Here is a 13,697-nt window from a genome sequence, read left to right on the forward strand (position 1 = left end):
TTTTTTATTTTTTTTTTTTTTTTTTTTTTTTTTTTTTTTTTTTTTTAGGGGTTTTTACCACAGGGCGTGTGTGTTCACTGGAGAGACAGGCTGAGAGAGGAAGTGAGAAATCACCCCCCAGGGGAATAGCCATAGTGCAATCCTGTCTCCTCTGTTTTCCTCCTGGGATCTTGGGCATGTGTGTGCATGTGCCTGTCTTGATTTTCAGACCATCTTGTCTGGGACTTGAACTATAGGCAGCCATGTGGGAGTCCAGCAACATAACCACATATGCCATCTACTGACCCTGATTTTTTTTTTTTTTTTTTTTGGCTATAGGGTGCCTGTGCTCTCCAGAGAGACAGACAGAAAGGGAGAAATCACCCTCCAGGGGGGATGGCCACGCCGCAATCCCTTTTCCTCCATTATCCTCAGGATCTTGGGCACACACACACCCGTGCCTGGTGTGAGTTTAAGCCACCGGGTTCGGGACTCGAACCATAGTCGACTACATGGGTGTCCAGTGACATAGCCATTACACTAACTGCTGGTTCCCATGCCCTCTTACTCTTTTTAGCACCACATTTCTAAAATGTATTTTATTTGTGAGAGAGTGTGTGTGTGCGATTGAGAGAGATAAACAGCACTTTTTTTTTTTTTTTTTTTTTTTTAGAATTATGTATTTGATTCCATTTGTTGTTATTTTTTAATATGACCAGAGAGAGAGAGGGAAAGCAGGGAAGCAAGCCGCCAGGTCCAGGACTTGACCTGTGGTCAGCCATGTGGGAATGTCCAGTGCCCTAACCACCACACTGCCTTCTGGCCCCCTAGGATTTTAATTACGTGGTTAGCCATGTGGGATCTGGCTCTCTTTAACACTAGGTCATGGAGTTGACCCAAGTTTTAATATTTTTTTTTCTTTTTTTTAAAAAATATTTTTGCTACAGGGCATGTGCACTCACTGGAGAGACAAAGAGACAGAAAGCAAGAAATCACCCCTTGGGCGATGGCCATGCTACAATCCGTTTTCCTCCATTTTCCTTTCAGGATCTTGGGCACATGTGCCTGGTGTGAGTTTGAGGCCACTGAGTCCGGGACTCAAACCATGATTGACTAAGTGGAAGTCCAGTGATAAAATCATTGCTCCATCTGCTGGTTCCCAAGTTTTTATATCTTAAACTCTGCAGTGCTGAAGATCCACAAGGATGACATTGGCATTGCTGCTAAGTGGGAGTGTGAGCAGTTGGCATCTCCATAGTAGATAGTTGAGTCTGTTAATCGTAGCCCTCACCTACCTTAGTTGCTCCCTTCTAGCAACATCCTCTCTTATTTGGAATAAGGATTTCTATTTAGGATTAGCAATTGATGCCTGAACTAATCCCAAGTAAGACTTTTGACTTCTTTCTAGAATATTTTCCATACAGAGGTTTGTCTAGGGGGTTTTTCTTTGAAATGCCCTCCCTTCCACTTTTTAAAAAAATTTATTTATTTCTTGAGAAAGAAACAGACATTCTTGACAGAGTCTGTCACATCTGGATCCTCTTCCCCTAGCCCTTGGGTGCCTACTCTGTGTTTCAGGGCGCCTCAGGATCCAGACCCATGGCTAACATGTGGCTTCTAGCACTGCACAGCAGCCCACTGTCTCCTCTGTCACTGTGCTGGGCCTGTTGTGGTTGTATTAACCTGAGATATTGATGAACTTGCCTTTACTCTTTTCAGGTGTGCATTTTCTGGACTTTTTCTTTACTGAAAAGTGGAATGTATCTTAATCTCTCCCTTTTTCCCCCTCAAGTTTCTTCCAAGGGAGAGAAAGGTATATTTATTGTGGTATAATTTAGCATATTTTGGGCTTTATAAAAATGCTAATAGGGACCAGGTAGTAACATGGTGGTTAAGGCAAGTGGATCCCACATGGTTGACTATATGGTTCAAGTCCTGGACCTGGCAGCTTGAAAAAAATACCAAGTACTTATATGCAGAGAGAACGGAGGTGAGCGTTTGCAGTGTGGCTGCCCCCATGGGGAGCGTTCTCTCTCTCTCTGTCTGTCTTTCTCTGTCTCAGTCTCTCCAGGAAACATACAGACCCCACAGCAAACTAAAAATAAAAAATAAAATGTATAAAAGACATATTAATACATAGTGAAGATATTGTCAAAAAATATATACTATTTGACTAGTAAGTGTGTGTCATTGGAAAAATGCAGAAACTTCTCTGAGAATAGATAACATTGTATTGGAAAATGAATGAACTTAGATGCAAAAAAGAAAAATAGAGGTAGTTATTAACCTTGTTTTGCTTTTTAAATAAACTCTTCTATTTTGTTAATACCTAGCTTAATAAAACCTTGATTTAAAAGACTTATGCATCTTGTTTGGCATTTCAATCAGTCACCTTACTTTCAATGTTCTTTAATGTGACAAAACCTTTTGTATCCATTATTGATGAAGTAGTAACAAAAACTTCTATTTTTTTGTATGTTTACTGTTCTCTGGAATTTTTTTTTTTAACGTTTTGCTGTAGGACACATGTACTCACCAGAGACAGCAAGGGAGAGAAATTGAGAAATCACCCCTCCCCCTGGGGGGGCTTTATAGCCATGCTGCAGTCCCTTCTCCATCCTCTCAGGATTTAGGGTACATATGCACACATGCCCAGCATGATTTTAAGCCACTGGGTCCAGAACTTAAACCATGCAGTCAGCCATGTGGGATCCAACAACCTTAACCACTGTGCCACTTGGCTGGCCCATGGGGAGAAGGTTTAGTTTTCTGGTCACAACATTTTGGTGACACTTAGTTCATGAGATGTGATTGAGCTGGGTACCTTAAAATTTGGCTTCCACATCCCTGGTTGAAATCTCTCTCAACAGGCTTCCCAATAGTTTGTGCTGCCATATGGTACCATGAACCAAGATTGCACAGTGACCACATCAAGTCCAGGCCTGCTCAAAGTCATCTCACACATCATGCTCTGTCATCTTCTTGTCAAATTATTGGAGCTGATGCAGAGAGCGGGTTAGAGAGCCATGGTGCCTTTTACCGTACCAATGGTGGGAGCCAGCTGGCCTTTGGTTTTGGAGAACCCTGCTTTATCAGAGGACTCCCTGGCATTGCCCATGGTTTCCGTGAGAGGTGAACTCTGTACTTAAATGGATTGTTTGTACTCCCACTTGCCTTATTTGTGCTGTAGCCCCTGTCATTCACTGTCTGCTAGAAGTTCAACTTTATCAATAAAGAGAATGTCTTGAATTAGATGAAAAATGGCTGTGTGTTCATGGTTTATGGGATGGAGTCTGATGTTCTGTTTATGATCTTCATATGGAATTCTGTCTCATTCCCCTGGTTCTAAATATGACCAGCTGACTGTTGTCAACTGCTCAAGAGTTCTACAGTGACTTCATAGAGGAGCTGTCTTGGACTAGGAGACAGCTGCCAAAATGTCTCAGATGGGACAGGAGTCCAGTAATGCTCTGCCAGCCTTTTCCAGCCAGATTAACTGGGGAGATCAAATGGGGTCAGGGTGAGTGAGCATCAGGGATAAAGTTGTTCTTTAAAAATTTGGACATCAGGCCAGCAGGTGGTGTGGAGGTTAGGGCACTGGATCCCGTGTGGCCAGCTTTGTGGTTGAGTCCCAGCCTTGGAGGCTTGAGAATCATGCTCGGTGTGTGTGTGTACATGCTCCAAGTCCTGAGAGGAGACTTGAGAGGTGACTGTGGCTTGGCCATTCCCCTTGGTGAGTGCTTTCTCACTTTTCCTCTCACCTTTGTGAGTGCACATGACCTATTATTAAAAAAAAAAAAAAGTAAACATCATGGCTTTAAGATTCACTTCCTGACATCAAAGGTCAAATGGGAACCAGGAGAAAGAACATTTCTTACCTGTTTCTGTTAGTCTTACATCATCCCCCCATAAATTTTTACAAGCCAATAATGCTTGTCAAACCAATGATTGCATTAAACCAATGATTGAATACAGCAAACCAATGATTCCCTCCCATTCCTAGCATGTTCTAGTGGCTGTTCTAAACTCACCCTTGTTTCCAGATTCATACCCTCCCCGCAATCATTACTCTCTTCAGTCTGCTCTGGGCAGGTCAACTTTAGGGAGTCAGTTGAGACCAGTGGGTGTTATTTCAGATCTGGCCTGTTTTCTCTTCTCCCTCCCAGTGTTGAAGTAGTAGTTCTCTCTCTTGCCCTTCTCTTTTGGGTGGTCTGTTGCCAGCAATCAGGTTTTTTTTTTTCCATTTGATGCTTTGCTCAGTCCATGACCATGAACAGAACTGTTCTGGTTAGAGACATGTTTTTCTTACAGAACTTTCAGTTATCAAATAACTTAAAAATATATTAAATAGTCATAAGAATAGTATAAAGAATTCCCTTTGGGCCCAGCAGTTAGTGTAATGGCTGTCTCTGGACTCCCATGTAGTTGACCGTGGCTAGAGTCCCAGACCCGGTGGCTTAAACTCACGCTGGGCATGTGTTTGCGTGCTCAAGATCCCAAGAGGAGAATGGAAGAGAAAGGATTGCAGCAGGACCATCCCCCCGGGGGTGATTTCTCACTTTCTCTCTGTCTCTGTCTGGTGAGAGCATGTGCCCTATAGCAAAAGCCCTTCCCCAAAAAGTAGCTATTCCTTGAGTTTCAGTTGCTAGATTTTCAAGTATTTGTTTTTGATTTCTGTTTGAACAGCCGAGTATCACATGCGTTAAACTGCTTTTCCCTCTTTACTCCCTTTTTCTGGAAATAGTTACGGCATTTCCCTCACTTACCCTGTTTCTTGGCCTCCAAATCTTTTCTTTGGCTCATATTTTTCTTTTGGTTCTTGGATCTGAGCTGTGGCCAAGACACTGTTAGGATAGGACACTCTTGGCCAGTTTTGTCTTCCTCCTCTCTATCTTACACTGATGACTATTTGTAATTGCCCGTTACCCTGTTTCATACTCCTTGGCCAGATCCTTAAGATTCTACACTCTGCTTCCAATTTTTCTTTTCATTTCTCTCCCATTAATCATGCCCTTTGCCTCCCAGGATCCCTTTGGTCAAACCAAGTGAACTGATTTGGTCTGTCCCTTCTGCATGTCTTGGGCTTGACTTTCCTGGCTGTTCCCATGCCATCCTGCAGTGCCCTTTCCACTCGCCTGGTACAGCTTACTGGTGAGGTAGATTGGTGCCCCAGTAATCTAACCACAGTGCTATTTTGCCTTGCGTGGAGATGTCACTGACTGCAGTGCCACCGAACCTTCCTATTCACAGAGCAGAGCTCTGTGGAGTGGACCTGTCCCACATGCTCTCATCTGACCCTCCAGCTGCTGTGAGAAGGGTTCTGTCTCCAAGGGCATTGGAAGGTGGTGTGGGGGAGGGGGAGGGTGTATGCAGTGGAAAGTCAGGGGCCTGTCCTGCCCCACTTCTGGTGCAATTCTCTGACCCCTGGGACATGTACTTGCCCTGGTACCTCATTTCCTTCATCTGCAAATTGTACTTGTGCCACCACATGGCCTCCTAAGCCCCTTCTAATTCTGTCAAAAGGTGTGGCCTCCTTTAGAAAGCCTCTGGTATTAAGTTAGGGAGTAAAGTAACTTGAGAAGTCACATGGCTTCAATGGAGCCATAGATCAGGGAAGGAAGGCTCAGGTGCAAGCCTGGGGCAAGGTCACTGCTGGAAAAGTCTCCCGGGGAAAGGGATGCTCCCCAAATGCTTGCTGGGCCTGTCCACAGGCAGGAGGTAGTGACCCTCTCCCTTGACCCTGACTTTGCTTGTGACTTGACTAGGTCATCCATGGGGTCCTTACAGAGGCTGGAGTTAAAGCACCTAATTCCCTATTCTAGGTCAAGACTAATGTCTTCTGAGAGCTCACGAGAGAACACTCAAGCTCTAAAGGTAAGAAAGCCACCAGAGTTAATAAAGGGAGGGGGCAGTTGAGAGCCACCAAAACATCACATTTCAGCATAGGAGTCTGCTGGTCTCTGCACTAGGGCTTGCGAACTCAGATATTAATTATACAGGGCAGGGAGGTGGGCACCATTAGTGTGCTGGGGCAGGCTGGTTTTTTCCTTTTTATTTTGTTTTTTGTTTTTTAGAGATTTGTGTTATAGGGTATGTGCACTTATCAGACAGAAAGTGAGAAATCACCCTTCAAGAGGATGGCCATGCTGAAGTCCCTTCTCCATTCTCCTCTTGGGATTTTTGGGCACACATGCACATGTGCCTGGCGTGAGTTTCAAACCACTGCATCTGGGACTTGTACTAAACTCGGCCATGTGGGAATCCAGTGACATAACCATTACGCCACCTGCTGGCCCCTGGCTTTTCCTTTGAAGGCACTACATGGACCAAGTGCAATACACCCGAGGCTGCAGACTTGTAGTCTACCTGTGGACTGCACTTCATGTTGTCGAGCAAAGTTGTGATAGTGGTGGGACGGGCTGTGTGTTATCATCAAGCCAGATATTCATTGAGTGTGTTATGTGGGGCTGGGGAGTGTACAGGTAATACCTACAAGTGAAATTCTGGTTTAATTAACAGAATCCTTTTCTTTCTTGGAGCGATTTTTGCTATAGAGCTTGTGTGTTCACCAGAGACAGAGATACAGAAAGCGAGAAATCATCCCCTGGGGGGATGGCCACACTGCAATCTCTTCTCCTTCTTTGTACTCTCAAGCTCTTGGACACGCACACACGTATGCCTGGCGTGAGTTTTAGGCTGCCAGTCTGGGACTTGAACCATGGTCGACTACATGGGAGTTCAGTGACATAACCATTACTCTATCTGCTAGTTCCTAGCCCTTTCTTTCTTCTTCCTTTTATTTTTTTTTCTAAAGAATTATTTTATTTAACTTTATTTTAATTTGACCAGAGAGAGAAAGAAAGAAAGTGAGAAAGCAAACTGCCAGGTCTGGGATTTGAACCACGGTCGGACATGTGGGAGCCCAATGCCTTTGACCACCACACTACCTCCCAGCCACTGGCCTTGGATTTCAAAGAGCTCACTATGAGGAGTAGCAAGAGCTATGATTTGTTGTGTAACTGGTTTGCTGTGGCTTCACATGTATTCAGGTGCCATCTAGGTCTAACCACTACCCTGCCAGGTGGTTACTGTGGATCTCTATTTTGTGGAAGAACCTGTGGCTCAGAGAAGTCATGTGATGTACTTGAGTTAAAATAGCAGTAAGTGGAGGGAGCCATGCAGAGTTCTAACCCAAAGCTCTGGCTGTTGCATCTTCCCCACCACCTTGCTGTCTACATGTCTGAAGTGATGTGGACATGTATCATCCCATGACTGGCAGATATGTACTAAGTGCCTGGGGGTTTGAGAGTAGGAGTGGGGTTCTCTGAAAGTATGGAAAAGCTCCTTGGAGGACATGCCATCTAAGCGAAATTCTAGAGAATGGGTAGAACTTCACCTCTGGAGTATATTAATCCACAATTGTGTTGGCAGCAGAAATATTTGAAACAGGGTGACTAGTAAGGATAAAGGAGAATAGGGGGTTTTTGAAACTTAAATTTTATTTTTATTTATTTTTTTTGCCAGAGGGCATGAGTGCTTGCCAGAGAGAGACTGTGGGGCAGGAGAGAAGAGAAGCATTGAGGAGAAAGCACCCCAAATGGAGCATGGTCATGCTGCAATCCCTTCTCCATCCTGGCCACATTTGGGACACACACACACACATGCCTGGTGTTTCTCAAGCTATAGGGGCTGGGATTCAAACTGCGGTGGGCCATGTGGGCTCTGGCTCCCTTAAGTACTAAGCTAGTCCTTGGGACCAGTCCAAGAGTAGAGGCTTATTCAGCTCCCAGTTTGGAGGTCCAAGGTCCAGTGGCCAACTTCCAGTGAGGTTGTAATATGGTAGAGGGCAGGATCTTGAGCAGAGCAGCTGTCCATGGATTTCTGCCTGTTTTGGTCTCCACCTGGTTAGAAACCCACTACAACTCAATCATAGGGGCTCTGCTCTAATGACCTCATCACACCCAAAAGCCCCACTCTATGATACCATGAATGGATTAGGGTTTCGCTTAACATGTTTCCAGTACAGCTAAGTCCCAACACATGACTTTGGGGGAAACAGTCAAACTATGGCAGGGACAGGAGAGGTATCGTGTGCAGGGAACAATGGGAGTAGAGTGGAAGGCTTGCTGTGTTTGGGGATGGTGGAGAGCAGTTGGTATACTGGAGCCTGGCATGTGTATTGAAACTAGAAAGATAGGCCTGTGCTCGGTTGTGAAAGCTTTGAATGCCACACTCAGGAGTCGGGGATGGAGGGACTAGCCATGGGGAGCGTTAGAGCCAGGGTAAAGTCATTGGTTAGAACTGCTTCCTAAGAGGATGGCTGGTGCTTGTGTTGGGAGGTGGATTGGAAGGGAAGGCCAAATTCTAGTCTCAGGAGAGGTCTCTGTCCCAGCAAAAGACCAGGTTCAGGGTGGGGTGGGAATGCAGAGAGGAGGGTTTATATGTAGGAGACAGGTCACCATAAGAATCAATGGGAAGGACAGTGGGAGCGCATGGGAGGAAGGAGGAGGTGGAGGAGCTGAAGATAGTGCAGATTCTTACTTCGGGGCCCAGGTGGATGGTGAGAGCATTAACTTGCTCACCTGTTGAGCTCTGTGAGATCAGGGACTGTCCACTTTGTTTATGTTGTACCCACAGTGCCTGGCACCCTGTAACTGCATGGACCATGGGCAAATGATTGACATTTGCAGGAGGATGAGCATGTTTGCTCTTTCAGTGGGATCGGGGTGCTGAGAGTGAATAATTCAATCCTGTGTATTTGGGCTATGGCCCGAGGCCCAAAGCCATGTGTCTGAGTGAGCAGCAGCTTGTTGCCACTCAGTGGTCATCTAATTGTCCACCTTGGAGCCTTTTGGAAGAGGCAGCCTTTGATGACCTGAGCCTTTAGTGACCTGAAACATTGTCTTAAGTGTCCAAGTAAGTCACATGTAGGTGCTGAGGAGAGGAAGCATTGTTGAGGGCTGGAAAGGTAGGGAAGGCTTTTGGAGGGATCTGAGTAGTGGGAGGCGGCTGATGGAAAGCCCCCGATGGAGGGGTCTGCCTGAGCTTTGGTGTGTGGAGGGAGGAGCCAAGGAGTTGGGCAAGTGAGCTGATGTGACCCAGGTGGGACATCCGGGCTATCAAAACCAGATTAAACTGGGTGGGGGAGATAGAACTGCATTCTTTGGAGTCTTGAATTCTGACCATAAAAGATTTGGAAGGCTGGAAGGGCCCAGACTTTGAAATATAGTGTCTTGGGGACCAGCAGGTGGCATGGTGGTTAAGGCGCTGGACACTCACACATGGCCGACCACGGTTTGAATACCAGACCTGGTGGCTTGCTTTCTTACTTTCCTTCTCTTCTCTCTGTGCATCTCTCTCTGTCAAATTAAAATAAATGAATGGATAGATAAAATTAAATAAATAACTATTAAAAAAAAAGAAATATAGTGTCTTGGTTTCACTGTTTTGGATTTTTTTTTTTAAACTAAAGCTATATAAAGCTTGTGGATTAAACAGAATAAATTTCTAAATTAAAAAAAAAAGATTTGGAAACAATGTAGATATTGAACCAAAGCACCTTATAAATAAGAGTCCTGTGGGGCCAGCAAGTGGCATGGTGGTTAAAGGCGCTGGACTCCCATGTGGCCGACCACGGTTCAAGTCTCGGACCTGGTGGCTTGCTTTCTCACTTCCTCTCTCTCTCTGTCTCTCTCTAATCAAACTGGAAAATAATAATGATAATAATAATAAGTAAAGTTAAATAAAATAATTCTTTAAAAAATAAATTAAGAGTCCTGCTAGGTGGGACTGCCTGTGTCCTCTAAGCTCACTGAGCCTCAGTCATGGCATTTCAAAAGGGAACAGCATGTAACTTCCCACTGTGAAGAGAAGAAGCAGTTTTGATTTTTTGACTCTTCTTAGGTATAAGAGTGGTTAAGATTTACTTGTTTGGGGGCCAGCAGATGGATTAATGGTTAAGATGCTGGACTCTTACATGTTTGAGTCCTGGACCTGGTGGCTTGAAAATCACATGTATGTGCATGCCCAAAATCCCAGGAGGAGAATGGACAAGGGATTGCAGCATGGCCATCCCCCCGGACGATAATTTTTTGTTTTCTGTCTCTTTGCCTTTCTGGTGAGTGCAAAAAAATCCCGCCCCTCCCCCCCCTAAAAAAAAGACTATTTAAAATCAGTTAATGGGGCTGGCAGGTGGCATGGTGGTTAGGGGCACTAGATTCCCACGTGGCCAACCACAGTTCAAGTTCCAGACCTGGTGGTTTACGTTCTTACTTTCTCCCTCTGTCACTCTGTCCCTCTCTGGTCAAATTTAAATAAATAAATAGTTAAAATAATTCTTCAAAAAATCAGTTAATAACATTATAGCACCACTTATCTTTATCCCCCAAAGTCTCCAAAGTCTCTCTTTCTCTCTCTCTCTTTTTTTTTTGAGATTTTTTTTGCTATAAGGCGTGTGTGCTTGCCAGAGAAACAGAGAGACAGAAAGCGAGAAATCACCCCTTGAGGGGATGGCCATGCTGCAATCCCTTCTCCTCCATTCTCCTCTCAGGATTTTGGGCCTGAGTTTCAAGCTTCTCGGTCCAGGGCGAACTGTGGTTGGCCATGTGGGAGTCCAGCAATGTAACCATTACACCATCTGCTGGTCCCCAGAGTCTTTCTTTAAATAAAATGTGCTGAAAAATATTTGGCTCAGGAAATTAGCCCTCTCACACCCTGGTGTTTCTGGTCATATTCGTTCTAGCTGTCAATAACAGGATTCCAGAACAAGGAGGCTCTTAGCGCCCCGAAACCATCCGTCACCCAGAGCCAGCTGCCCGATGTTCAGCACAAGACTCAGCTATTCACCGAGATACACCTGGCCGAGATAGAGAAAATGTTTGACGAGAGCATCAGCTCCACTGGAGGTAAAGCCGCACTGCAGGGTCTGCTTCTGTGACTCCTGCACGGGGCAGGCCAGGACCTGGTGTGGAGGGTTTGGACCTGGCCAGCAGTTTTTGCATCTAGTGTCTCTTTTAAAACCTGTTTTTTCTTTTTTAAGGATTAATTTATCTTTCTTTATTATTATTATTTCAATTTGCTATAGGGCACACATGCTCACCAGAGAGAGAAAGTGAGAAAGCAAGCCACAAGGTCCAGGACTTGAACCACTGTTGGCCATGTGGGAGTCCAGTGCCTTTAACCACCGTGCCACCTCCTGGCCCTCCTTTAAAATGTTTAATGATTATGTAAGTATTGTATGCATATTAGAGGCTACTTGGAATCTAGATTTTTTAAATTTATATTTTTGCCATAGGATGAGTGTCCTAGCCAGAGACAAGAAAAGTGAGAAATCACTCCCTGGGGGAATGACCATGCTGCAGTCCCCTCTCCATTCGCCGCTCAGCATTTTGGGCATGCACAGACATGTGTCTGTCGTGAGTGTCAGGTGCTGTGTCTGGGACTGGAATGGTGACCGGCCATGTGGGAATCCAGCTGCCTTAACCATCATGCCACCTACTGGCCCCTAGCATAATTTTTTAAATATACTCCTAGTCCAAACGCTCAAATATAACTACTGTTAGCATTTTGGTATATATTCTTCCAGACATTTTCATACATGTGTTTTTTAAATTATTTATTTAATTTTTATGTATTCATTCCTTTATTTTTAATTTGACCAGAGAGAGACACTGGGGGGTGGGGGGGAGAGGAGGCGTGGAGTGAGAAAGCAAACTACCAGGTCTGGGACTCAAACTGTGGTCAGCCCTGTGGGAGTGTCCAGCACCTTAACCATCATGCCACCTGCTGGTTCCCATACATGTGTTTTATTATCTGTTGCTGTCTCACAGTGTTCTAAGCTTAGTAGTTTAAACCGATACATTTATTATCTTACAGCCTGGGTGGATCATGAGTGTGGGCTTTACTGGCTTCTCTGCTCGGGACGCAGTCATATTATCAGCTAGGGCTATGGTATCTTCTGGAACTTGACTGAGAAGGACCTAAACTTGCTCAGATTATTGGCAGAATTTGTTTGATTCCTTGCAGCTGTAGGACTGAGGACTTCCTGGCTGTGGAGTGGAGGCTACTTACTCTCAACTCCTAGAGGCCACCCACAGTTTCTGGCCATGTGGAATTCACCAACATGACTGTTTGCCAAAAAGCCAAGAAGGGAGAGAGAAACTCTGCAAATGTATGCTACTATCTTTTGTAACATGATCTTGTAATCATATGCATATGATGCCATATATCCTGCCACTTGTGCCTTGTTCTGTTGGTTAAAAGCAAGTCACAGATTGAGGCCAACAGGTGGTCTAGTGATTAAGGCACTGGACTCCCACATGGCTGACCACAGTTTGAGTCCCAGGCCTGGCAGCTTGAAAATCATGCTGGGCATGAGCACATGTGTGCCTAAAATTCCAGGAGGAGAATGGAGAAGGGATTGCAACATCCTCTCTGGTGGGTGCATGCACTCTGTGCCTTAACCATCTTTTTTTTTTTTTTTTTAATGCAGGTCACAGGTTCCTTCAAAGTCAAGGGTCTGGGGAGAAGGGGGCGGCGGTACCTGGGGTTGGCCCCCAAGGGAGGAGAAGGACACTGGGCGAGCGCAGAATGGAAACAGACAGTAATCCCATGGAGCTAAGCAGTATGTCAGGATTTGAAGTTCCGAGCTTAATGGTTTTGAAGGAACTGATAGGAAAGACATGCTGCTAGAAGTAGAAGCAGTCGTAAATGATGTGCTCTTTGTGGTCAACAAAATATTTGTCTCAAAGACCCTGCACTGTGTGGGAACCAGCAGTTAGTGTAATGGCTATGTTGCTGGACTTCCATGTAGTTGACCGTGGTTCGCGTCCCGGACCCGGTGGCTTAAAACTCACGCTGGGCGTGTGTGCGTGCGTGCCCAAGATCCCGAGAGGAAAATGGAGGAGAAGGGATTGCGGCGTGACCATCCCCCCTAGGGGATGATTTCTCGCTTTCTGTCTCTGTTTCTCTCTGTCTGGCGAGCGCACGTGCCCTATAGCGAAAACCTCTCCCCCCACCCAAAAAAAGAAATAGACTCTGCGCTGTGCAGACGATGTAGCCTATGTCAATGTAGAAACAAAGGAGTGGAATAGATGCTGCCTGGAACTTACTGAAGCAGGGCTTAACGTGGTAGGTTATGCTTTTGACCAAGTGGGTGATCATTTACAGACGCCTTACCACAAGATGGTCTATTCCTTGTTGGATTCGCTCAGCCCAGCCTAATGGGAAGCATTTGAAAACACCCCCTTTCAAGGACTAGAAGCCTTAGGCACTCAAAGATTCAGTTCCAAGAAATACAGAGGACCCCAAATAGAATCAACCGAAGAAGATCTTCTCCAAGACACATTATAGCCAGATTGACCAAAACCACAGACAAAGATACTAAGATTGGCAAGAGAAAAATGGCAAGTTACCCACAAAGGGTATCCCATCAGACTGACAGCAGACCTCTCATCCGAAACAATGCGAACGAGGAAAGAATGGGAAAATATATTCAAAGTGTTAAGGGAAAAGCTGTTTCAACCAAGAATACTATACCCAGCAAGATTATCATTCATTTGGGAAGAAAAGACACTGAACATTCCCAGATAAACAAAACCTGAAAGAATTTACCAGCACCAGACCAGACCTCCAAGAAGTTCTTAAGGGAGTTCTATGTCAGTAAAGTTAAATGCAGACACACAGAAATAAGAGTTCAAAAACTAAGAAAATGGGCAACT

The 13,697-nt window shown here is 45.1% G+C and overlaps 1 protein-coding gene across 6 annotated transcripts in view; it reads left to right on the top strand.

Moving 5' to 3' along the window:
- EFCAB8 (EF-hand calcium binding domain 8) overlaps positions 1–13,697 on the top strand; it is an 88,144-nt gene that overhangs the window by 12,958 nt on the left and 61,489 nt on the right. For 3 of the 6 annotated variants that reach the window (XM_006143990.1, XM_006143991.1, XM_006143993.1), the window contains exons 1-3: positions 3,394–3,499; positions 5,802–5,853; positions 10,721–10,883. In XM_006143990.1, the coding sequence (XP_006144052.1) occupies positions 3,417–3,499; positions 5,802–5,853; positions 10,721–10,883 (298 nt within the window). In that variant the 5' untranslated portion in view covers positions 3,394–3,416. Of the gene's footprint in view, positions 1–3,393; positions 3,500–5,801; positions 5,854–10,720; positions 10,884–13,697 lie in introns of those variants that run through there. The other 3 variants (XM_014586114.2, XM_014586115.2, XM_006143995.2) reach the window with 2 other exon arrangements.

Source organism: Tupaia chinensis, unplaced genomic scaffold, assembly GCF_000334495.1.
Source record: "Tupaia chinensis unplaced genomic scaffold, TupChi_1.0 Scaffold000115_1, whole genome shotgun sequence".
Lineage (NCBI taxonomy): Eukaryota > Metazoa > Chordata > Mammalia > Scandentia > Tupaiidae > Tupaia > Tupaia belangeri.